Source organism: Pseudophryne corroboree, chromosome 4 (assembly GCF_028390025.1).
Source record: "Pseudophryne corroboree isolate aPseCor3 chromosome 4, aPseCor3.hap2, whole genome shotgun sequence".
In the NCBI taxonomy this organism is placed as follows: Eukaryota; Metazoa; Chordata; class Amphibia; order Anura; family Myobatrachidae; genus Pseudophryne; species Pseudophryne corroboree.
The window spans coordinates 847,295,005-847,321,466 of NC_086447.1; the positions used below are offsets into that span (position 1 = coordinate 847,295,005).

At 51.7% G+C, this 26,462-nt stretch overlaps 1 protein-coding gene across 4 annotated transcripts in view; it reads left to right on the plus strand.

The window, feature by feature from the left end:
- The window catches only part of CLHC1 (clathrin heavy chain linker domain containing 1), a 174,514-nt gene that overhangs the window by 77,728 nt on the left and 70,324 nt on the right, over positions 1-26,462 (plus strand). For all 4 annotated transcript variants that reach the window (XM_063918632.1, XM_063918631.1, XM_063918634.1 and 1 more), the window contains one exon: positions 13,864-13,970. In XM_063918632.1, coding sequence (XP_063774702.1) covers positions 13,864-13,970 — 107 coding nt within the window. The remainder of the gene's footprint in view (positions 1-13,863; positions 13,971-26,462) is intronic.

The following is a 26,462-nucleotide window of genomic DNA, read 5'->3' on the forward strand; positions in this document are numbered from 1 at the left end:
AATCTCTCTCTCTCTTCTAATCTAATTTCTAATGGAGAGGACGCCAGCCACGTCCTCTCCCTATCAATCTCAATGCACGTGTGAAAATGGCGGCGACGCGCGGCTCCTTATATAGAATCCGAGTCTCGCGAGAATCCGACAGCGTCATGATGACGTTCGGGCGCGCTCGGGTTAACCGAGCAAGGCGGGAGGATCCGAGTCTGCTCGGACCCGTGAAAAAAACATGAAGTTCGTGCGGGTTCGGTTTCAGAGAAACCGAACCCGCTCATCTCTACCACCTACCCGTGTTTTTTTTTTTCTTTCTTCTTTATACATACTACATCTCATTATCTTCCAGTCTATATTAGCAGCAGACACAGTACAGTACGGTAGTCCACGGCTGTAGCTACCTCTGTGTCGGCACTCGGCAGTCCATCCATAATTGTATACCACCTACCCGTGGTTTTTTTTTTCTTCTTTATACATACTACATCTCATTATCATCCAGTCTATATTAGCAGCAGACACAGTACAGTACGGTAGTCCACGGCTGTAGCTACCTCTGTGTCGGCACTCGGCAGTCCATCCATAATTGTATACCACCTACCCGTGGTTTTTTTTTCTTTCTTCTTTATACATACTACATCTCATTATCAACCAGTCTATATTAACAGCAGACACAGTACAGTACGGTAGTCCACGGCTGTAGCTACCTCTGTGTCGGCACTCGGCAGTCCGTCCATAATTGTATACCACCTACCCGTGGTTTTTTTTTCTTTCTTCTTTATACATACTACATCTCATTATCATCCAGTCTATATTAGCAGCAGACACAGTACAGTACGGTAGTCCACGGCTGTAGCTACCTCTGTGTCGGCACTCGGCAGTCCATCCATAATTGTATACCACCTACCCGTGGTTTTTTTTTTCTTCTTTATACATACTACATCTCATTATCATCCAGTCTATATTAGCAGCAGACACAGTACAGTACGGTAGTCCACGGCTGTAGCTACCTCTGTGTCGGCACTCGGCAGTCCATCCATAATTGTATACCACCTACCCGTGTTTTTTTTTTCTTTCTTCTTTATACATACTACATCTCATTATCATCCAGTCTATATTAGCAGCAGACACAGTACAGTACGGTAGTCCACGGCTGTAGCTACCTCTGTGTCGGCACTCGGCAGTCCGTCCATAATTGTATACCACCTACCCGTGGTTTTTTTTTTTTCTTCTTTATACATACTACATCTCATTATCATCCAGTCTATATTAGCAGCAGACACAGTACAGTACGGTAGTCCACGGCTGTAGCTACCTCTGTGTCGGCACTCGGCAGTCCGTCCATAATTGTATACCACCTACCCGTGTTTTTTTTTTCTTTCTTCTTTATACATACATACTACATCTCTTTATCAACCAGTCTATATTAGCAGCAGACACAGTACGGTAGTCCACGGCTGTAGCTACCTCTGTGTCGGCACTCGGCAGTCCGTCCATAATTGTATACCACCTACCCGTGGTTTTTTTTCTTTCTTCTTTATACATACATACTACATCTCTTTATCAACCAGTCTATATTAGCAGCAGACACAGTACGGTAGTCCACGGCTGTAGCTACCTCTGTGTCGGCACTCGGCAGTCCGTCCATAATTGTATACCACCTACCCGTGGTTTTTTTTTCTTTCTTCTTTATACATACATACTACATCTCTTTATCAACCAGTCTATATTAGCAGCAGACACAGTACGGTAGTCCACGGCTGTAGCTACCTCTGTGTCGGCACTCGGCAGTCCGTCCATAATTGTATACCACCTACCCGTGGTTTTTTTTTCTTTCTTCTTTATACATACATACTACATCTCTTTATCAACCAGTCTATATTAGCAGCAGACACAGTACGGTAGTCCACGGCTGTAGCTACCTCTGTGTCGGCACTCGGCAGTCCGTCCATAATTGTATACCACCTACCCGTGGTTTTTTTTTCTTTCTTCTTTATACATACATACTACATCTCTTTATCAACCAGTCTATATTAGCAGCAGACACAGTACGGTAGTCCACGGCTGTAGCTACCTCTGTGTCGGCACTCGGCAGTCCGTCCATAATTGTATACCACCTACCCGTGGTTTTTTTTTCTTTCTTCTTTATACATACATACTACATCTCTTTATCAACCAGTCTATATTAGCAGCAGACACAGTACAGTACGGTAGTCCACGGCTGTAGCTACCTCTGTGTCGGCACTCGGCAGTCCATCCATAATTGTATACTAGTATCCATCCATCTCCATTGTTTACCTGAGGTGCCTTTTAGTTGTGCCTATTAAAATATGGAGAACAAAAATGTTGAGGTTCCAAAATTAGGGAAAGATCAAGATCCACTTCCACCTCGTGCTGAAGCTGCTGCCACTAGTCATGGCCGAGACGATGAAATGCCAGCAACGTCGTCTGCCAAGGCCGATGCCCAATGTCATAGTACAGAGCATGTCAAATCCAAAACACCAAATATCCGTAAAAAAAGGACTCCAAAACCTAAAATAAAATTGTCGGAGGAGAAGCGTAAACTTGCCAATATGCCATTTACCACACGGAGTGGCAAGGAACGGCTGAGGCCCTGGCCTATGTTCATGGCTAGTGGTTCAGCTTCACATGAGGATGGAAGCACTCAGCCTCTCGCTAGAAAAATGAAAAGACTCAAGCTGGAAAAAGCACAGCAAAGAACTGTGCGTTCTTCGAAATCCCAAATCCACAAGGAGAGTCCAATTGTGTCGGTTGCGATGCCTGACCTTCCCAACACTGGACGTGAAGAGCATGCGCCTTCCACCATTTGCACGCCCCCTGCAAGTGCTGGAAGGAGCACCCGCAGTCCAGTTCCTGATAGTCAGATTGAAGATGTCAGTGTTGAAGTACACCAGGATGAGGAGGATATGGGTGTTGCTGGCGCTGGGGAGGAAATTGACCAGGAGGATTCTGATGGTGAGGTGGTTTGTTTAAGTCAGGCACCCGGGGAGACACCTGTTGTCCGTGGGAGGAATATGGCCGTTGACATGCCTGGTGAAAATACCAAAAAAATCAGCTCTTCGGTGTGGAAGTATTTCACCAGAAATGCGGACAACATTTGTCAAGCCGTGTGTTCCCTTTGTCAAGCTGTAATAAGTAGGGGTAAGGACGTTAACCACCTCGGAACATCCTCCCTTATACGTCACCTGCAGCGCATTCATAATAAGTCAGTGACAAGTTCAAAAACTTTGGCCGACAGCGGAAGCAGTCCACTGACCAGTAAATCCCTTCCTCTTGTAACCAAGCTCACGCAAACCACCCCACCAACTCCCTCAGTGTCAATTTCCTCCTTCCCCAGGAATGCCAATAGTCCTGCAGGCCATGTCACTGGCAATTCTGATGATTCCTCTCCTGCCTGGGATTCCTCCGATGCATCCTTGCGTGTAACGCCTACTGCTGCTGGCGCTGCTGTTGTTGCTGCTGGGAGTCGATGGTCATCCCAGAGGGGAAGTCGTAAGCCCACTTGTACTACTTCCAGTAAGCAATTGACTGTTCAACAGTCCTTTGCGAGGAAGATGAAATATCACAGCAGTCATCCTACTGCAAAGCGGATAACTGAGTCCTTGACAACTATGTTGGTGTTAGACGTGCGTCCGGTATCCGCCGTTAGTTCACAGGGAACTAGACAATTTATTGAGGCAGTGTGCCCCCGTTACCAAATACCATCTAGGTTCCACTTCTCTAGGCAGGCGATACCGAGAATGTACACGGACGTCAGAAAAAGACTCACCAGTGTCCTAAAAAATGCAGTTGTACCCAATGTCCACTTAACCACGGACATGTGGACAAGTGGAGCAGGGCAGGGTCAGGACTATATGACTGTGACAGCCCACTGGGTAGATGTATGGACTCCCGCCGCAAGAACAGCAGCGGCGGCACCAGTAGCAGCATCTCGCAAACGCCAACTCTTTCCTAGGCAGGCTACGCTTTGTATCACCGGTTTCCAGAATACGCACACAGCTGAAAACCTCTTACGGCAACTGAGGAAGATCATCGCGGAATGGCTTACCCCAATTGGACTCTCCTGTGGATTTGTGGCATCGGACAACGCCAGCAATATTGTGTGTGCATTAAATATGGGCAAATTCCAGCACGTCCCATGTTTTGCACATACCTTGAATTTGGTGGTGCAGAATTTTTTTAAAAACGACAGGGGCGTGCAAGAGATGCTGTCGGTGGCCAGAAGAATTGCGGGACACTTTCGGCGTACAGGCACCACGTACAGAAGACTGGAGCACCACCAAAAACTACTGAACCTGCCCTGCCATCATCTGAAGCAAGAAGTGGTAACGAGGTGGAATTCAACCCTCTATATGCTTCAGAGGTTGGAGGAGCAGCAAAAGGCCATTCAAGCCTATACAATTGAGCACGATATAGGAGGTGGAATGCACCTGTCTCAAGCGCAGTGGAGAATGATTTCAACGTTGTGCAAGGTTCTGATGCCCTTTGAACTTGCCACACGTGAAGTCAGTTCAGACACTGCCAGCCTGAGTCAGGTCATTCCCCTCATCAGGCTTTTGCAGAAGAAGCTGGAGACATTGAAGGAGGAGCTAACACGGAGCGATTCCGCTAGGCATGTGGGACTTGTGGATGGAGCCCTTAATTCGCTTAACAAGGATTCACGGGTGGTCAATCTGTTGAAATCAGAGCACTACATTTTGGCCACCATGCTCGATCCTAGATTTAAAGCCTACTATCACTGACCTGGTTTGGGAGTGTTGTGGACTCGGGGCTTCTTCCGATGACCGGGAAGAGGAACCGCCACTGGGTCGTAGTAGAGATGGCCGGATGTAGGTCTTCCTCATGCAGAACTAAGACGGCAGGCGGGAGGCCCAGAGGAATTCTTGTAGGTCTCCTGTAAGACAAGACTTGTAGAAATAATGAAGGCTGGGGTACTGAGATATTGGAGACACTGTGGTATTGGAGGCACTGAGGTACTGGGAGTACAGGGAGTGCTGGGAGACCCTTGGAGGCACGGAGGTGTTTGGAGGCACGGAGGTGCTTGGAGGCACGGAGGTGTTTGGAGACACCGAGGTGTTTGGAGGGACGAGGTGCTTGGAGGCACGAGGTGCTTGGAGACACGGAGGTGCTTGGAGGCACGGAGGTGCTTGGAGGCACGAGGTGCTTGGAGACACGGAGGTAACTGGAGGCACGGAGGTGCTTTGAGGCGCGGAGGTGCTTGGAGGCACGAGGTGCTTGGAGGCACGAGGTGCTTGGAGGCACGGAGGTGCTTGGAGGCACGGAGGTGCTTGGAGGCACGGAGGTGCTTGGAGGCACGAGGTGCTTGGAGACACGGAGGTAACTGGAGGCACGGAGGTGCTTGGAGGCACGAGGTGCTTGGAGGCACGAGGTGCTTGGCGGCACGGAGGTGCTTGGAGGCACGGAGGTGCTTGGAGGCACGAGGTGCTTGGAGACACGGAGGTAACTGGAGGCACGGAGGTGCTTTGAGGCGCGGAGGTGCTTGGAGGCACGAGGTGCTTGGAGGCACGAGGTGCTTGGAGGCACGGAGGTGCTTGGAGGCACGGAGGTGCTTGGAGGCACGAGGTGCTTGGAGACACGGAGGTAACTGGCAGGGGCAGGATGCTTGGAAGCACAGGATGCTTGCAGGGACAGGATGCTTGGAAGCACAGGATGCTTGCAGGGACGAGGGAGCTCTGGATCATAGCTTCCACAGGAGAAACGAAGATACTCAGGCATCGGATCTCTGCCTGGTATCTGATTTTAAATTCCCCGCCCTAGCCTGATTGGCGGAGCAGGCAGGTGACGTCAGACCTGCTCCGCCTCCTTGCCCTCGCTTGTGATGGCGGCGCCCTTGCTTCCGGGAAGCCGCCGGAGAGCAGCGCCGACCCGCCGCTGAAGCCGGAGACTGACAGGGGAAGAGAGGCGCCGGGCAGACCAGGCCACCCGCAGGGACAAGCGCGGTCGCCGCTGCCCGAGGTTCGTGACAGTACCCCCTCCTCCAGGAGTGGCCCCTGGACACTTCCCGGGCTTAGTCGGATGTCTGGAGTGGAAGATCCGAATCAGACGAGGAGCCGTTACTTCAGTAGCCCCAATCCAACTTCTCTCCTCAGGTCCATAACCCTTCCAGTCCACCAAGTACTGTAATTTTTTATGAAGATAAGTCCAGAATAGCTTTGATTTCAAACTCCGCTCCAGCTTCTGCCACTACGGACGTTGGCCTTGGGAGTGCTGAGTGGAATCGATTCAGTATGAGGGGACGGAGTAGAGAAACATGGAAGGCGTTAGGTATGCGAAGATGGGCAGGCAAACCCAGTTTACAGACCACAGGATTTAAGACTTGTAGCACAGGGTAAGGACCGATGAACCTTGGAGCGAATTTCATGGTGGGCACCTTCAACCGGAGATTCCGTGTGGACAGCCATACCCTGTCCCCAACTTTATATTGAGGTGCGGCTTGCCGTTTCTTATCTGCAAAGAACTTGTACCGAACAGAAACCTGCTTAAGATTAGCATGAACCTTTCTCCAAATTTGTCCAAAGTGTCGTAGAGTGGACGCTACAGCAGGAACCTCTATTATCGGAAGGCTTGGAAATTCCGGAACACGGGGATGGAACCCGTAGTTGACGAAAAATGGTGATTCCCCAGTGGAAGAATGAAACAAATGGTTATGGGCAAACTCCGCCCAAGGCAACAACTCCACCCAGTTGTCCTGTGAAGGAGAGAGATACAACCGAAGAAAAGTCTCTAGATCTTGATTGACTCGTTCCGTTTGTCCATTTGTTTGGGGATGATAAGCCGACGAAAACTTAAGTTTAATGTGTAGAGTTGAACAAAGGGCTTTCCAAAACCTGGCGGTGAACTGTACTCCACGGTCAGAAACAATCTCTTGTGGCAACCCATGCAAACGAAAATGTTCTCGGATAAACAATAGAGCCAGTTTCGGTGCTGTCGGAAGACCAGTCAAGGGCACAAAGTGTGCCATCTTCGAAAAACGGTCAACGATAACCCAAACGGTGTTGCAACCCTTGGAACAGGGCAAGTCAGTGATGAAGTCCATGGAAATGTGAGTCCAGGGTCTCACAGGGATAGGCAGAGGACGAAGTAACCCTGCAGGAGGCAGACGAGGAGATTTATGTTGTGTACATTGGGGACACGAATTAACGCAATCTTGTACATCCTTCCTCATGGTGTTCCACCAGTAAGACCTTTGCAGAAACTTGTACATCTTCTGAGCGCCGGGATGACCGGAAAACTTGGAGTTATGGACCCACAGTAGTATTCCTGGGCGGAATCTAGCTGGTACGGACATTCTTCCAGGAGGAGGAGCTGGAGTAGTTAAAGCAGCAGAGACAGAAACTGGATTCAGAATTAAACCCCGCTCCGGAGGTTCATCCTCGTCTGTGGGAACCTGTGAACGGGAAAGCGCATCTGCTTTAATATTGAGAGTCCCGGCACGGTACTTGATAATGAACGAGAATCGGGAAAAGAAAAGTGCCCATCTCGCCTGGCGAGGATTCAAACATTGTGCGGATTTGATGTACAGTAAATTCTTGTGATCCGTGTAGATGGTAAACACATGTTTAGCCCCTTCTAGAAGATATCTCCATTCTTCCAAGGCAGATTTGATTGCCAAGAGTTCCTGGTCTCCAATAGAGTAATTTCGTTCGGCTGGAGAGAATTTACGAGAGTGGAAGCCACACGGATGTAATTTCTTATCAGAGGAATGCTGGGAGAGGACAGCCCCCACCCCGACTGAAGATGCATCAACTTCTAAGAAGAAGGGTTCCTCGAAATTTGGTTGTTGGAGAACTGGAGCCGTCGTGAAAGCTAACTTTAAGCGAGAAAAAGCTACAATGGCTTCCGGAGGCCACAAACTAGGATTAGAACCCTTTCTCGTCAGGGCAGTAATGGGTGCAACAATGGTGGAGAAACCTTTAATGAATTTCCTGTAGTAGTTCGCAAAGCCCAGGAACCTTTGTATTGCTTTCAGGGAAAGAGGCTGAGTCCAATCACGAATGGCCGACAACTTTTCCGGATCCATGCGAAGCTCCGTCCCCGAGATGACATAACCGAGGAACGGAATAGATGTTACTTCAAAGGTACATTTGGAAAGCTTGGCGTAGAGATGATTCTCTTGTAAACGGTGTAGCACCTCTTTGACTTGAGTCCTGTGTTCGACAAGATTCTTGGAAAAAATCAGTATGTCGTCCAGATATACCACAACGCTCTGATACAGCATATCACGAAAGATTTCGTTGACGAATCCCTGGAAAACCGCGGGAGCATTACTAAGACCAAACGGCATCACCAAGTATTCGTAATGCCCATCTCGGGTATTAAAGGCAGTCTTCCATTCATCCCCCTCTCGGATGCGTATAAGATTATAAGCTCCTCTCAAGTCGAGTTTTGAAAAAATGCGGGCACCACGAACCCTATCAAATAACTCTGTGATTAGTGGCAAGGGGTATTTATTCTTAATAGTAATGTCGTTTAGGCCGCGGTAGTCGATGCATGGTCTCAACCCCCCGTCCTTTTTCTTCACGAAAAAGAAGCCTGCACCAGCAGGGGAGGAAGAGGGGCGAATGAATCCCTTGAGCATATTGGACTTAATATACTCCGACATGGCTTGAGTCTCGGGAAGAGACAGAGGATATGTGCGACCACGAGGTGGCGTCTTCCCTGGGACAAGGTCAATAGGGCAGTCCCAAGGCCTGTGAGGTGGTAACAGGTCAGCAGCTTGTTCCGAAAATACGTCCTTGTACCCTTGATATGCCTCCGGAATGTGCTCTTCATCCGTTTTGGAGGTAACACGGAGCGGACAAACAGGAGTAAGACAATTAGTGTGACAAAAGGAACTCCAGGACAGAATTTGTGACGACTTCCAGTCGATGTGGGGGTTATGACTTTTCAGCCAAGGCATTCCAAGAACCAGATCATGGGGCATTTCTGGGATTACCAAGAGTTCCAAATCTTCCTGATGTAGAGCCCCGACCCGCAGCTTAACTGGCCCCGTGCGCCACATTATGAGACCTTTGGAAATTCTAGTCCCGTTGATAGCCGTCAGTGAAATTGGCCGCTCGATAGGCCGTAACTTTAAACCCAAACTTTGGGCACAGAAGGAAGAAACGAAGTTCCCTGCAGCTCCGGAATCCAATAGGGCTTCACAAGACCTGGAGACTGAATTGGAGACTAGAGTTACTGGAAGCAAGCAGTCCGAAGTTGGAGAAGCTTTTGTCGTAACTCCCAGCTTGACTCCTCCGGAACAAGCTAGGTCTGCCCGTTTCCCGGACGGACTTTACAAGATTTAAGAAAATGATCTGCGGCTCCACAGTAAAGGCAGAGTTTACCCTCACGACGACGCTGTCGTTCTTCCGGAGACAGTCGGGAGCGGTTAATTTGCATGGGCTCATCTGAGCTAGGTGAGGCCACCGGCCTAGGAGTAGGATTCCGGAACCTGGAACGATCCGAACGGTTACGTTCTCTTCCACGCTCCTGCATCCGAAGATCCACCTTGACGCAAAGGGAAATCAAATCTTCTAATGGATCCGGCAGATCTCTAGTAACCAGCTCATCTTTCAGCCGGTCGGAAAGACCGTTCCAGAAGGCAGCTCTCAGGGCATCATTATTCCAGCGTAGTTCGGAAGCAATGGTCTGGAAATGAACCACGTACTGGCCCACGGAACGGGCGCCCTGCCGAACACGGAGCAAATCGGAAGAAGCAGTGGTCATTCTGCCGGGCTCGTCGAAAATCCTTCGAAAGGACGAGATGAAGTTGGTGTAGTTGGAAACCATGGGATCAGATCGTTCCCATAATGGAGACACCCAATCCAAAGCAGAACCTTCCAACAGAGAAATAATATATGCTACCTTGGACCGGTCTGTAGGAAAGTTGTGTGCAAGTAGCTCGAAATGTACCTCGCACTGGTTCAAGAAACCACGACAATTTTTGGGATTCCCATTATAGCGGGACGGAGTAGGCAACTGAAGGCGTGGAGTGACACCGGCCGATGGTTGAACATTGCTGGCAACGGCAACTGGTGCGACTGCTGGAACAGGAGCCGGAATTACTGAGGCCAGAGACGCCTGAATCTGATCCAGACGCCCGGACAACTGCTGGAGGTACTGCATCACCTGACCTTGTGCTGCTTCCTGACTTTGCACTCGAGAAGCCAGGTTCTGGATGGCACTAGAGTCCGTGTTCCGATCCCCCGAGTCCATGAGGCCTGAGTATACTATCACTGACCTGGTTTGGGAGTGTTGTGGACTCGGGGCTTCTTCCGATGACCGGGAAGAGGAACCGCCACTGGGTCGTAGTAGAGATGGCCGGATGTAGGTCTTCCTCATGCAGAACTAAGACGGCAGGCGGGAGGCCCAGAGGAATTCTTGTAGGTCTCCTGTAAGACAAGACTTGTAGAAATAATGAAGGCTGGGGTACTGAGATATTGGAGACACTGTGGTATTGGAGGCACTGAGGTACTGGGAGTACAGGGAGTGCTGGGAGACCCTTGGAGGCACGGAGGTGTTTGGAGGCACGGAGGTGCTTGGAGGCACGGAGGTGTTTGGAGACACCGAGGTGTTTGGAGGGACGAGGTGCTTGGAGGCACGAGGTGCTTGGAGACACGGAGGTGCTTGGAGGCACGGAGGTGCTTGGAGGCACGAGGTGCTTGGAGACACGGAGGTAACTGGAGGCACGGAGGTGCTTTGAGGCGCGGAGGTGCTTGGAGGCACGAGGTGCTTGGAGGCACGAGGTGCTTGGAGGCACGGAGGTGCTTGGAGGCACGGAGGTGCTTGGAGGCACGGAGGTGCTTGGAGGCACGAGGTGCTTGGAGACACGGAGGTAACTGGAGGCACGGAGGTGCTTGGAGGCACGAGGTGCTTGGAGGCACGAGGTGCTTGGCGGCACGGAGGTGCTTGGAGGCACGGAGGTGCTTGGAGGCACGAGGTGCTTGGAGACACGGAGGTAACTGGAGGCACGGAGGTGCTTTGAGGCGCGGAGGTGCTTGGAGGCACGAGGTGCTTGGAGGCACGGAGGTGCTTGGAGGCACGGAGGTGCTTGGAGGCACGGAGGTGCTTGGAGGCACGAGGTGCTTGGAGACACGGAGGTAACTGGCAGGGGCAGGATGCTTGGAAGCACAGGATGCTTGCAGGGACAGGATGCTTGGAAGCACAGGATGCTTGCAGGGACGAGGGAGCTCTGGATCATAGCTTCCACAGGAGAAACGAAGATACTCAGGCATCGGATCTCTGCCTGGTATCTGATTTTAAATTCCCCGCCCTAGCCTGATTGGCGGAGCAGGCAGGTGACGTCAGACCTGCTCCGCCTCCTTGCCCTCGCTTGTGATGGCGGCGCCCTTGCTTCCGGGAAGCCGCCGGAGAGCAGCGCCGACCCGCCGCTGAAGCCGGAGACTGACAGGGGAAGAGAGGCGCCGGGCAGACCAGGCCACCCGCAGGGACAAGCGCGGTCGCCGCTGCCCGAGGTTCGTGACACCTACCTTGGATCTCTCTTTCCGGCAGACACAAGTCTGCTGGGGTTGAAAGACCTGCTGGTGAGAAAATTGTCAAGTCAAGCGGAACGCGACCTGTCAACATCTCCTCCTTCACATTCTCCCGCAACTGGGGGTGCGAGGAAAAGGCTCAGAATTCCGAGCCCACCCGCTGGCGGTGATGCAGGGCAGTCTGGAGCGACTGCTGATGCTGACATCTGGTCCGGACTGAAGGACCTGACAACGATTACGGACATGTCGTCTACTGTCACTGCATATGATTCTCTCAACATTGAAAGAATGGTGGAGGATTATATGAGTGACCGCATCCAAGTAGGCACGTCACACAGTCCGTACTTATACTGGCAGGAAAAAGAGGCAATTTGGAGGCCCTTGCACAAACTGGCTTTATTCTACCTAAGTTGCCCTCCCACAAGTGTGTACTCCGAAAGAGTGTTTAGTGCCGCCGCTCACCTTGTCAGCAATCGGCGTACGAGGTTACATCCAGAAAATGTGGAGAAGATGATGTTCATTAAAATGAATTATAATCAATTCCTCCGCGGAGACATTGACCAGCAGCAATTGCCTCCACAAAGTACACAGGGAGCTGAGATGGTGGATTCCAGTGGGGACGAATTGATAATCTGTGAGGAGGGGGATGTACACGGTGATATATCGGAGGATGATGATGAGGTGGACATCTTGCCTCTGTAGAGCCAGTTTGTGCAAGGAGAGATTAATTGCTTCTTTTTTTTTTTTAAATTCAATATTTTTTTTATTGAGATTTTACATTTTGCGTTAACACTTCATACAGACAACACACAAACATAGACCACACCCAACATGTGTGGAGATAACATTACATGTATGCAGTCTATAGTATATCAATTAAACATTATTACCTATAGAGCATATAGTCACAGAGCAACGGTATCTTAGCTCTACACATCTAGAGCATAACAGTTCCCTGAAACTCTTAGACCCAGCAGAAATGTCACAGTATGTTACAGATATCATAGCAAGGCAAGACCGGCCGCGAGGACCCCCCTCTCACACAACCTCCCATATTGACACACTGAAAATAACCTGGTTTTAACTATATCTCTCTTTGTAATATTTAGAATCCATCCATCTACCCCATATTGTTGACCATTTCTTCTCCACCTTCCTAGCCAGAAACACAATAATTGCTTCTTTTTTGAGGGGGGGTCCAAACCAACCCGTCATATCAGTCACAGTCGTGTGGCAGACCCTGTCACTGAAATGATGGGTTGGTTAAAGTGTGCATGTCCTGTTTTGTTTATACAACATAAGGGTGGGTGGGAGGGCCCAAGGACAATTCCATCTTGCACCTCTTTTTTCTTTTATTTTTCTTTGCGTCATGTGCTGTTTGGGGAGGGTTTTTTGGAAGGGCCATCCTGCGTGACACTGCAGTGCCACTCCTAGATGGGCCCGGTGTTTGTGTCGGCCACTAGGGTCGCTTATCTTACTCACACAGTCAGCTACCTCATTGCGCCTCTTTTTTTCTTTGCGTCATGTGCTGTTTGGGGAGGGTTTTTTGGAAGGGACATCCTGCGTGACACTGCAGTGCCACTCCTAGATGGGCCCGGTGTTTGTGTCGGCCACTAGGGTCGCTTATCTTACTCACACAGTCAGCTACCTCATTGCGCCTCTTTTTTTCTTTGCGTCATGTGCTGTTTGGGGAGGGTTTTTTGGAAGGGACATCCTGCGTGACACTGCAGTGCCACTCCTAGATGGGCCCGGTGTTTGTGTCGGCCACTAGGGTCGCTTATCTTACTCACACAGCTACCTCATTGCGCCTCTTTTTTCTTTGCGTCATGTGCTGTTTGGGGAGGGTTTTTGGGAAGGGACATCCTGCGTGACACTGCAGTGCCACTCCTAGATGGGCCCGGTGTTTGTGTCGGCCACTAGGGTCGCTTATCTTACTCACACAGCGACCTCGGTGCAAATTTTAGGACTAAAAATAATATTGTGAGGTGTGAGGTATTCAGAATAGACTGAAAATGAGTGGAAATTATGGTTTTTGAGGTTAATAATACTTTGGGATCAAAATGACCCCCAAATTCTATGATTTAAGCTGTTTTTTAGGGTTTTTTGAAAAAAACACCCGAATCCAAAACACACCCGAATCCGACAAAAAAAATTCGGTGAGGTTTTGCCAAAACGCGGTCGAACCCAAAACACGGCCGCGGAACCGAACCCAAAACCAAAACACAAAACCCGAAAAATTTCCGGCGCTCATCTCTATTATTAATGTTATACCCTTGTGGCAGATAATCAACAAATGCAACTGAACACAGTATTACTCTCTAAGCTGCTGGACATTCATACTTTGTGCTGTCTCCTCTCACAGATTTAATGAGCTGTTTGTAAGTGGTCAGTATAAGGCGGCCGCAGTCTCCGCAGCGCACAGCCCCAGAGGGATCCTCAGAAACACGGAAACCATGGAAAGGTTTAAAGGTAAAGAAATGCTGGTCCTCATACCGTAACTGTGCGAGATACAGGGAGATGGTGTAGGAAAAACGTTATGTATTGTGTAGTGGTACAGTTTATGGGGGTCATTCCGAGTTGATCGCTCGCTATCAACTTTTTGCTGCGCTGCGATCAGATAGTCGCCGCCTATGGGGGAGTGTATTTTCGCTTTGCAAGTGTGCGAACGCTTTTGCAGCCGACGTCACAAAATTTTTTTTTGTAGTTTCTGAGTAGCTCTGGACTTACACAGTCGCTGCGATCACTTCAGTCTTTTTGGTCCCGGAATTGACATCAGACACCCGCCCTGCAAACACCTGGACACGCCTGCGTTTTTCCAACCACTCCCTGAAAATGGTCAGTTGACACCCACAAACGCCCTTTCTCTGCGAATGGATTCTTCGTTAAATCCATTGTCCAGCACCGATCCTCTTTGTATCCGTACAATGCGCTGCAAAAAGTTGCTAGCGAGCGATCAACTCGGAATGACCCCCTATGTACCCAGGGGAGTGATAGGCATGCTGATAAACTTCAGGGGTCTAAGCTTCAAATGGACCGCTCACTGCACTCCCAGTAATAAATTAAAACAATACATTTAATCAAAGAAAAAGGCACCTATCTGTAATAACATATCAGCAGGCACAATTCTATAAGGATGGGAGAGGGTGACCTTCCGGCGCCCCGCCGGCTTGCTCTAATCAAATAACTGGAGACGAGACTGGTAATTTTGTGCAAAGAATACATGGTCACAGCTTTATTTCCACCTAATACCAAAAAACACACCATTGCAGGGTAAAAAGGAGAGGAAGCGGTGCACGGCTCTCCCGCTGTTTAGAGAAACGACTGGGGCGTGCCTTATGCCGCCTTACCGCCGACGGCCACGCCCCCTCCCCGCCTGAGGCGTACCCGGCCCGCCCTTGCGGGCCGACGGACCACGCCCCCTGCGCTGGGGGACCAGCTACCATGCGCATAACACCCTACCACGGCGCGCAACCCGTATGGCCCCTGCCGCATTTAGCTGGAACCAGGCGTACGGCCTACTAATTGGTGACTTATGCGAGGCATTCTGACAATCCCCCCTTACCATGCCTTGTGCACCGCTCCTTCCCCGCCACACGAGGTCCCAGCGACCTGCGGACCGAAGCCCCACCCTGCGCTACCACCGCAAACCCTCCAACGCATCCTGCAACGCATTGTTGAAGATATCAAGGCCTATGTCCGACAGGTGCACCCCATCGTGCCTGTAAAAACCCTCACATCTCCCTGCAAGGTCATTGTGGTGTATAACGCTTCCCCCGTTGGCTGTGACCACTTTACCGATGGCCGCATTGACTTTCTTCCTAGCTCTGTCTATTCCGTGCCCTGACCTAGCCCCCCTCCATGATGATTTTTGACCAGACTATGCGCACGTTGCTCCACCGCCCTTTTATCCAGGCGATGTCCTCCCTGGCCTGCCTGATCAGGTCTAGCGACTTTGTTTTCCCGATATCGTTTCCCCCAAGGTGCAACACCAACACGTTGGGCTTTCCCAATGCCCGCTCGGCCTTGAGCCAGGCCCCCCTGGCCTGCTCCCATACCATGCCCCTGTTGCCCAGCCAAAAAACTGCTGCCTCTTCTCGCCTCATCCCCAGCTGGCGCCCATATGGTCTTTTTGCGGCCCGTGCCGCTGTCCAGAATATGTATGAATGGCCGAAGATCCAACACCGCTTCCCGGCGATCCCTGCGAAGAATAGAGGAAGCGGGGGGGGGGGGGGGTGTTAGGACAGTCGTCAATTCCCTTTATTGCGGCGGCGCCCTGGCCACCGGCCTGACGTAAGATTTGTAACTGTTTGACTTCCACCCCCCTTTCCCCTTTATCTCTTCGGCTGAGCATCCCTGGCTGGCGGCGGATGTCGCCGCGCCGATCCTAAATGAGTGGGTTCCGAACTTCCTCGGGTTCCAGCCTAACTCCTCGATGCACTTTTTAAATATGGCTGTGAACTGGAACCTGGTAAGTGCCGCCTGATCCACATGAATGAGGAAATTCTCGCCCCCTTTTGGCCTGACCTCCAAAAAATTTTGTACCGCCTCGATTGGACAGACTGTTGTGTCCGGGTGCCTGTCCAACTGGACCCATCTTCCCTTACCTATCTGGTCTATTTTTGACTTGCGAATTTTGCACAAGACCGCGCCCTGCGAGGCCACTACGTTTTTTACCAACAGGCCTGTTCCGGCGGCCATTTTTGACTGCGCTACTAGCTCCCCGACCCTAAATGCTCCGCTAAACGCCATGATAAATGCTGCTTTAAACAGTTTTTCCTCGTACTCTCCGTTACATATTTTCGCCACTATGTGAATAATGCTCTTAAGCCTCTCTATGGTTACTGGCTCCCGGGAGTTCGGTCTCCGTATCTCCGCTCTGGCCCATCCCTTCATCACTGTGCGCACTACGAATGCCTTAGTTAGGTCCTCTTTCCCTAGCAACTTTGAAAAGAAAGATACCCCTGCCAGCCTGGTGTTTGCCACTGCCCTTGATGCTCCCTCCTCCTTACTCTTGCCTAAGAATTCCAACAATTGCTGCAGGGGCGTCTGGCCCTCTGAGCTTACATTCCCCTGGAACTGCTGCCATTTCTCCCATGCTGCCACGTACGCTTTCCAGGTCTTTGGCCCCAGGGACCTTTCCACCAGCTCGTTCAAACAGGCTCGGCTATCTGCCAAAGATGAGAAGGGCATGTTAAACCTTGGCCCTGCGCGAACGGCGCTGCTGCCCTAAACACCTCCCATTTCTGACGTGACAGCGCGTCCGCGATAACGTTCTCGACTCCTGGTACATGCTTTGCCCTGAATGTGATGTTGTGCCTCAAGCATGCCGCTACCAACCACCTCAGCAACCTAATCACTGGTGCGGACGAGGCAGATTGGCTGTTTATGGCCTGTACCACGCCCATATTGTCGCACCAAAACTGTATGAACTTCTCTAGCCTGCGGCCCCAAACCTCTACGGCTACCACTATAGGAAACAACTCCAAAGCTGCCAAGTTCTTAGTCAAACCGCTGTACCTGTTTCTGTCCGGCGGCTGCTGCACTTCCAGAGATCCAGGCATGGCATCCACGGTGACCGGAGGCAGGTCACCCTCACAGCAGGGAGCAAAGGTCGGGCAGCGCTCGGCTGAGTGGCCGGAGAGGAGAAGGGCGCTTCCAGCGCGATACAGGGGCCGGGAGGACAGCATTTCCGGCCAGCAGCTGCAGGGCATATCCGTCCGTCCCTCTCCAGAGAAGCAGTACAGGAGCAATGAAAATGGTGCTGGGGCGCCATCTGGTGGCCGGAGGCCACATAAGAAGAAGCAAACAGGAGAAAAAAGAAAAAAGGCAGGAAAGGCACCTGCTAGATCCGGAAGGCAGCAGCGATCAGCAGCCCTGCAAAAGGAGCAAGGGCAAGAGGGGGGTGAGTACCAGCCGGGGCAAGAAGGCATAGGAGCAAGGGGGAATGGGGCAGCTCTTTTAGGCCCAAGGGGGGAGGGGCAGATCGGCTATGGCCCTCTACAGTCCAGGGGAACCCCTATTAATGTTGCAGCACAGCGGTTGCAGAATACCCCAACACAAGCTAGGAGCGCAGGGGCAGCATGCCAGGAAGGGGGAGTTACTCTCGCCGACACAGCCAGCGGGCCAGGGTCACCCGAGGTGAGGGGGAGATGGGTTTTCCTGGAAGAGGCACAGCAATATAATAGCCCTGCTAGGCAGCCAGAGGGCATTCCTAGGCAAGGGGGTAACTGGGGACAGGGCGCAGGGAGCACGCAGGACAGGGGCATTACACAGGGGTTGCGAAACCAGCTTGCCTGCTCCCCTGCGTTTACATCCCCACCCAGGAGAATGTACCAGCAGACACCAACGACATTTACAGGACAGAGCAGGGGCCGCGAAATGCCGCAAGCAAGCAACCGGGATCAAGGAGCCACATAGCAAAATTGAGTGGGTTCCGAACTTCCTCGGGTTCCAGCCTAACTCCTTGATGCATATTTTAACTATGGCTGTGAACTGGAACCTGGTAAGTGCCGCCTGATCCACATGAATGAGGAAATTCTTGCCCCCTTTTGGCCTGACCTCCAAAAAATTTTGTACCGCCTCGATTGGACAGACTGTTGTGCCGGGTGCCTGCCCAACCTGACCCATCTTCCCTTACCTATCTGGTCTGTTTTTGACTTGCGAATTTTGCACAAGACCGCGCCCTGTGAGGCCACTACGTTTTTTACCAACAGGCCTGTTCCGGCGGCCATTTTTGACTGCGCTACTAGCTCCCCGACCCTAAATGCTCCGCTAAACGCCATGATAAACGCTGCTTTAAACAGTTTTTCCTCGTACTCTCCGTTACATACTTTCGCCACTATGTGAATAATGCTCTTAAGCCTCTCTTTGGTTACTGGCTCCCGGGAGTCCGGTCTCCGTATCTCCGCTCTAGCCCATCCCTTCATCACTGTGCGCACTACGAATGCCTTAGTTAGGTCCTCTTTCCCTAGCAACTTTGAAAAGAAAGATACCCCTGCCAGCCTGGTGTTTGCCACTGCCCTTGATGCTCCCTCCTCCTTACTCTTGCCTAAGAATTCCAACAATTGCTGCAGGGGCGTCTGGCCCTCTGAGCTTACATTCCCTTGGAACTGCTGCCATTTCTCCCATGCTGCCACGTACGCTTTCCAGGTCTTTGGCGCCAGGGACCTTTCCACCAGCTCGTTCAAACAGGCTCGGCTATCTGCCAAAGATGAGAAGGGCATGTTAAACCTTGGCCCCGCGCGAACGGCGCTGCCGCCCTAAACACCTCCCATTTCTGACGTGACAGCGCGTCCGCGATAACGTTCTCGACTCCTGGTACATGCTTTGCCCTGAATGTGATGTTGTGCCTCAAGCATGCCGCTACCAACCACCTCAGCAACCTAATCACTGGTGCGGACGAGGCAGATTGGCTGTTTATGGCCTGTACCACACCCATATTGTCGCACCAAAACTGTATGAACTTCTCTAGCCTGCGGCCCCAAACCTCTACGGCTACCACTATAGGAAACAACTCCAAAGCTGCCAAGTTCTTAGTCAAACCGCTGTCCTTCCACCTTTGCGGCCATTCTTCTGCGCACCACTCTCCCTGCAAGTACGCTCCGAAGCCTATGGCTCCTGCTGCGTCTGTGAACAGCTGCAGTGCATGGTTTGGCGATATCTTGCTCGGCCACATGCGCACCCCGTTAAACTGTTTCAAGAAATCCTGCCATACTAACAAATCTTTCTTCAATTCCCCGCTGATGCGGATGAAGTGATGTTTCTTCCTCACTCCCGCTGTTGCCCTTTCCATACGTCGCTTGAAAATCCACCCCATAGGGATTACGCGACAAGCAAAATTCAGCGACCCTAGCAATGACTGCAACTGGCCCAAGGTAACTGACTTCGCTTGGGCGCATGCGCTGATCTCTCGCTCCAACTTTTCGATTTTTTTCTGTTGGCAACCGGCACTCCATCTTCTCTGTGTCGATCTCTATACCTAGGTAAGAGATGACCTGTTTTGGGCCCTCAGTTTTCTCCCCCGCGATGGGGACTCCGAACTCGTTCAGCATATTTGTAAGCTCTTGCAGCAACTGCGCGCACTGCCCAGACTGAGCTGGACCTGCCAGCAAGAAATCGTCCAGGTAGTGCGCTACTGCCCTACAGCCTGTCCGTGCTTCCAAGCACCAGTGCAAGAAGGAGCTGAAAATTTCGAATAACGCGCAAGATATTGCGCATCCCATAGGCAAACATTTGTCTACGAAATATTGGCCCTCAAACTGGAAACCCATATGGTAAAAACTGTCCGGATGCAGGGGGAGTAGCCTGAACGCTGACTCGATGTCCAGCTTCGCCAACAAGGCCCCTTTCCCTTGCCTCCTAACCATTTTTATCGCATGGTCAAACGACTGATATTGCACCGAGCACTGTTCCACGTCCAGGGCATCATTAACCGATGCCCCCTCCGGGAAAGAACTTTCTTGGGAACTAACCCCAGTGGTGACACTACCAAATTTTCTATTGGGGGGGCCGCGAATGGCCCGGCCATCCTGCCCATCTCTAATTCTTTTCCAATTTTCTGTCGCGCCACCTGCGGCTGCTCCCTGATGGAATGAAGGTTCCTATTGCGGTCGCCCGGAAGGACGTCCCGTCTTTTTGGGATCTTGAACCCTACTCTAAAACCCTCCTGCAACCGCTGGGCTTCTAAACGCTTGGGGTACCTGGCTAGCCATGCCTGCATACCCTCCAGCCTCACTGGGCTACTTGCCTTTGACAGGCACAAGCGTTCCGGATACCTTTTCCCCTCTCTCTCCCTGTCGGCCTTTTTTTCTAAAGCAGTCTTTTGCCGGATGACTTCCGCTGCAGTGCGTGCATGCGTGCTTGAATTTGCAGAAAGCCCGTGTGCACCGGGTGTCATTGAAGGCGTAGCATTTGAGCATATCCTGTCTATGCGTGCTAGGCCTCCCTGTCCCCTGCCTTTGCGCTGTCGCTTCTTTATCGCTAGCCCCTCTTGCCTGCGCCTTGAGCCACAGCTCGATATCCTTTGTCCCAAACTTGATGGGTTGCTGCCCTTGCGCTCTTAACCTGAAGGACTCGTCGTATCTGCGCCACGCAGTTCCCCCATAATCCTTGTACACTGAATAAACAAGATTGATGTATTTCATCATGTTCATTGCCATATTTGGGTAAGCTTCTACGTAGCAACCAGAGTATGCCAACATCCCGGTCATCCAATTGTCAATTGTCTTGTAGGATTCCCCACGCCCTACTCCCTTCTCGCTGCCCCTCTCCTTGTCCCTGAGACCTTCCTCTGTAAGGGAGCATATGTCGATGAAATCCCCCTTCACAATTTCCTTCCTAATTTCTTTAGGCAAATGCCCTGCCAATGCGCCTAGCTCGTGATCCAATGCGCCTCCCTGCTGTAAGAAAACTGGCTTAGCTGCTCCGGTCTGACCTAGCTTACTCCACGCTGTATCTGCCCCTAGGGCTGCCAACTTTTTCTTCTTGTGATTGGCCCTGGCCAACCGCAGTTGCTCTTTCAATACCTTGCATGACTCGTCGTCGTCTGACTCGGACGCGCAGCTATTGCCCCGCTTGCCCGCCTGATTATCTGCGGCGCTGTTACCCTCCCATTGTGTGTTCGCTACCTCGTTTAAGGTGCCCCCGCCATTTGCGCTGCTCACGCTGTTTTGGTGCAACCCCTGGTTCTGACCCTTTTCAGTACCACCCCTCACACTTTGTGTATTGCTATTATACAACGGCATAACATTCACATTCTGCATATTAAACACATGGTTCATCTCACCGTTCCTGAGTGATGCTGTGGAGACGTCTTCTCTGGCCGGGCTGGTCACGGCACCGGCCTCCTCTGTATTCTTCTCCACCGCTCTTGCTGCGGCAAGATGCTGCACTGACGGGCCACTGGGCATGGCGAGGACCGCACTGTCTCTGTAACTGTTGTAATTGTCTTGGATTCTCGCTTGTGGTTGTGATGTGAAATCTTGCGACTGTGATGTGAAATCTTGCGATTGTGATGTGAAATTTTGCTATGTGGCTCCTTGATCCCGGTTGCTTGCTTGCGGCATTTCGCGGCCCCTGCTCTGTCCTGTAAATGTCGTTGGTGTCTGCTGGTACATTCTCCTGGGTGGGGATGTAAACGCAGGGGAGCAGGCAAGCTGGTTTCGCAACCCCTGTGTAATGCCCCTGTCCTGCGTGCTCCCTGCGCCCTGTCCCCAGTTACCCCCTTGCCTAGGAATGCCCTCTGGCTGCCTAGCAGGGCTATTATATTGCTGTGCCTCTTCCAGGAAAACCCATCTCCCCCTCACCTCGGGTGACCCTGGCCCGCTGGCTGTGTCGGCGAGAGTAACTCCCCCTTCCTGGCATGCTGCCCCTGCGCTCCTAGCTTGTGTTGGGGTATTCTGCAACCGCTGTGCTGCAACATTAATAGGGATTCCCCTGGACTGTAGAGGGCCATAGCCGATCTGCCCCTCCCCCCTTGGGCCTAAAAGAGCTGCCCCATTCCCCCTTGCTCCTATGCCTTCTTGCCCCGGCTGGTACTCACCCCCCTCTTGCCCTTGCTCCTTTTGCAGGGCTGCTGATCGCTGCTGCCTTCCGGATCTAGCAGGTGCCTTTCCTGCCTTTTTTCTTTTTTCTCCTGTTTGCTTCTTCTTATGTGGCCTCCGGCCACCAGATGGCGCCCCAGCACCATTTTCATTGCTCCTGTACTGCTTCTCTGGAGAGGGACGGACGGATATGCCCTGCAGCTGCTGGCCGGAAATGCTGTCCTCCCGGCCCCTGTATCGCGCTGGAAGCGCCCTTCTCCTCTCCGGCCACTCAGCCGAGCGCTGCCCGACCTTTGCTCCCTGCTGTGAGGGTGACCTGCCTCCGGTCACCGTGGATGCCATGCCTGGATCTCTGGAAGTGCAGCAGCCGCCGGACAGAAACAGGTACAGCGGTTTGACTAAGAACTTGGCAGCTTTGGAGTTGTTTCCTATAGTGGTAGCCGTAGAGGTTTGGGGCCGCAGGCTAGAGAAGTTCATACAGTTTTGGTGCGACAATATGGGCGTGGTACAGGCCATAAACAGCCAATCTGCCTCGTCCGCACCAGTGATTAGGTTGCTGAGGTGGTTGGTAGCGGCATGCTTGAGGCACAACATCACATTCAGGGCAAAGCATGTACCAGGAGTCGAGAACGTTATCGCGGACGCGCTGTCACGTCAGAAATGGGAGGTGTTTAGGGCAGCAGCGCCGTTCGCGCAGGGCCAAGGTTTAACATGCCCTTCTCATCTTTGGCAGATAGCCGAGCCTGTTTGAACGAGCTGGTGGAAAGGTCCCTGGCGCCAAAGACCTGGAAAGCGTACGTGGCAGCATGGGAGAAATGGCAGCAGTTCCAGGGGAATGTAAGCTCAGAGGGCCAGACGCCCCTGCAGCAATTGTTGGAATTCTTAGGCAAGAGTAAGGAGGAGGGAGCATCAAGGGCAGTGGCAAACACCAGGCTGGCAGGGGTATCTTTCTTTTCAAAGTTGCTAGGGAAAGAGGACCTAACTAAGGCATTCGTAGTGCGCACAGTGATGAAGGGATGGGCCAGAGCGGAGATACGGAGACCGGACTCCCGGGAGCCAGTAACCATAGAGAGGCTTAAGAGCATTATTCACATAGTGGCGAAAATATGTAACGGAGAGTACGAGGAAAAACTGTTTAAAGCAGCATTTATCATGGCGTTTAGCGGAGCATTTAGGGTCGGGGAGCTAGTAGCGCAGTCAAAAATGGCCGCCGGAACAGGCCTGTTGGTAAAAAACGTAGTGGCCTCGCAGGGCGCGGTCTTGTGCAAAATTCGCAAGTCAAAAATAGACCAGATAGGTAAGGGAAGATGGGTCCAGTTGGACAGGCACCCGGACACAACAGTCTGTCCAATCGAGGCGGTACAAAATTTTTTGGAGGTCAGGCCAAAAGGGGGCGAGAATTTCCTCATTCATGTGGATCAGGCGGCACTTACCAGGTTCCAGTTCACAGCCATATTTAAAAAGTGCATCGAGGAGTTAGGCTGGAACCCGAGGAAGTTCGGAACCCACTCATTTAGGATCGGCGCGGCGACATCCGCCGCCAGCCAGGGATACTCAGCCGAAGAGATAAAGGGGAAAGGGGGGTGGAAGTCAAACAGTTACAAATCTTACGTCAGGCCGGTGGCCAGGGCGCCGCCGCAATAAAGGGAATTGACGACTGTCCCAGGAAAATGGAGCTATTAACTCCCTCCCCCCCGGCTGCTGCTTTCATCTGCCTCCCCCTCCTCCCCCCCCCCCCCTGCCTCTGGGCCGCACCTTTTAGTAATTCACCCCCCCTCCCCCGGCGTGCGCCCCTTCGGGCTGCCTGGCACCCCTCCTCCTTATCCCGCTGCGGCGCCATTGCTGCCCCCTTCGCCCCTGTAATACATCTGAGAATAGAGCAGGAAGGAAATTGGGCTGCAGATAACGACACAGAGGGCTGTAAACAGCCCTAACATCCTGCAGCCTATCACTGATCTAGAGACTATGGGGGTCATTCCGAGTTGATCGCTAGCTGAAAATGTGCGCTGCGATTAAGTAAAAAAACGGCACTTCTGCGTATGCGGCGCAGAGCGCATGCACAATGTAATTTCACAACGGCCGATGTATTTTTACACATGGTCTAGCGAAGCTTTTCAGTCGCAATAGTCGCCGCAGAGTGATTGACATGAAGTGGGTGTTTCTGGGTGTCAACTGACCGTTTTCAGGGAGTGCTCGAAAAAACGCAGGCGTGCCTAGAAAAACGCAGGCGTGGCTGGCCGAACGCAAGGCGTTGTGACGTCAAATCCGGAACTGAATGGTCTGAAGAGGTTTAGCTACTCTAAAACTGCACTATTTTTTTTTGTAGCCGCTCTGTGATCCTTTCGTTCGCACTTCTGCTAAGCTAAAATACACTCCCAGAGGGCGGCGGCTTAGCGTTTGCACGACTGCTAAAAACTGCTAGCGAGCGATCAACTCGGAATGACCACCTATGGGGGTAATTCAGAGTTGATCGCAGCAGCAGATTTGTTAGCAGTTGGGCAAAACCATGTGCACTGCAGGGGGCCAGATATAACATTTGCAGAGAGAGTTAAATGTGGATGGGTTATTTTGTTTCTGTGCAGGGTAAATACTGGCTGCTTTATTTTTACACTGCAATTTAGATTTCAGTTTATACACTCCCCACCCAAATCTAACTCTCTCTGTACATGTTATATCTGCCCCCCCTGCAGTGCACATGGTTTTGCCCAACTGCTAACAAGTTTTCTGCTGCGATCAACTCAGAATTAGGCCCAATGGGGGTTATCCAGTTTAGATCGTTCCTGCGATCTCAGTGCAGTATCCGATAATCGGGGAACTGTGCATGCGCAGAACCCGTTCACCTCTGCTGTTGATTGACAGGCAGAGGCGTTCGCGGGGCGGTGACGGAGTGTTGTGGGAGAAGCGTGTCAAAAATGGGGGCGGGCCAGCTGCGTCACACGCAGCCTCTCCGAACAAGAAAATGCCGGCGGATCACCTGCATATGCAGCCTAGCTGCGGCTGCATGGGGTTGTCCACAGTTACTGCAACTGCAATTAAATTGCGGTCGCAGCTGCTGGGCAGGCCATTTAGTATGCTGGGCGGCCTTGCCCTGCCATAGAAAGGATTGCAGATTCTGCTAAAAAGCAGAATCCGCAATCCTTACTGAATAACCCCCCTTGTATGGATTACATCGCCTGCCCTCTTCTTCCACTCATGCCCAGCACCCATACAGAGGCAAGGCTTTGTGATGAGCATGTGGGTGTACATATGAATCTGTGTGAATGAATTCATGAATGTTTGTGTATGGATGTGTGTCTCTATCGGGCCGATGTAACGCTGAACACAAGTCGGCATATTTATTAGTGCATGGAGATAAATGCAGCTATGCAGAGTCGTACACATTTATGCCACTGTCCCAATCCATGTGCCATCATCATTATCAGTGCGCAAGCTTAGACCGATATCCAATCAGTAATTCGCCCCGGTTGAACTTAGGTGGTCATTCAGACCCGATCACACGCTACCTTTTTTCGCAGCCGCGCGATCGGGTCTGAACGGCGTATGCGTGCGGTCAGCAATGCGCAGACGCGTCAGCCGGCGGCAACGGGGATCGCCGGGCAGTGCCGAATCTAACGAAGAAAGCGATGACAGGCAGAAGGCGTTCGTGGGCGGCAACTCACCGTTTTCTGGGAGTGTCCGGAATAACGCAGGCATGCCCAGGCGTTCTGGAGGAGGATTACGGACGTCACTACCTGTCCGGATCATCACAGCAGCTGAGTAAGTCTAGGGCTTTTGTTTGTGCAGCTTTCTGCACATCCGATCACACCCCTACACAGCGATTACCCCCTCCCCTGTAGGCGGCGATTACCTGGTCGCAGAAGTGCAAAAAATAGCCTGCGTGCGACCAGGTCTGAATTAGGCCCTTATAACAGCTATCGCACCTATCCTATTGCAAAATCGCAGAAACAGGATTTGCACAATAATTCTAGCCGGCAAAACCAGACATAAGTGTAGGAGAAATTGGAGAAATCTGCCTGTACCCAAAAAAGCTAAACTAATATAGAAAAACATTATAGAAGTCTATTAGTGGCCATAACAAAACTACCTATATACTCGAGTATAAGTCGACCCGAATATAAGCCGAGGCACCTAATTTTACCACGGAAACCTGGGAAAACTTATTGACTCGAGTATAAGCCTAGGGTGGGAAATGCAGCTCTAGCCGTACACAGCCCTCACACTGCCAGATATGCCCCCACAGTGCCAGATATGCCCTCACACTGCCAGATATGCCCCCCACAGTGCCAGATATGCCCTCACACTGCCAGATATGCCCCCACAGTGCCAGATATGCCCTCACAGTGCCAGATATGCCCCCTCAGTGCCAGATATGCCCCCTCAGTGCCAGATATGCCCTCATAGTGCCAGATATGCCCCCTCA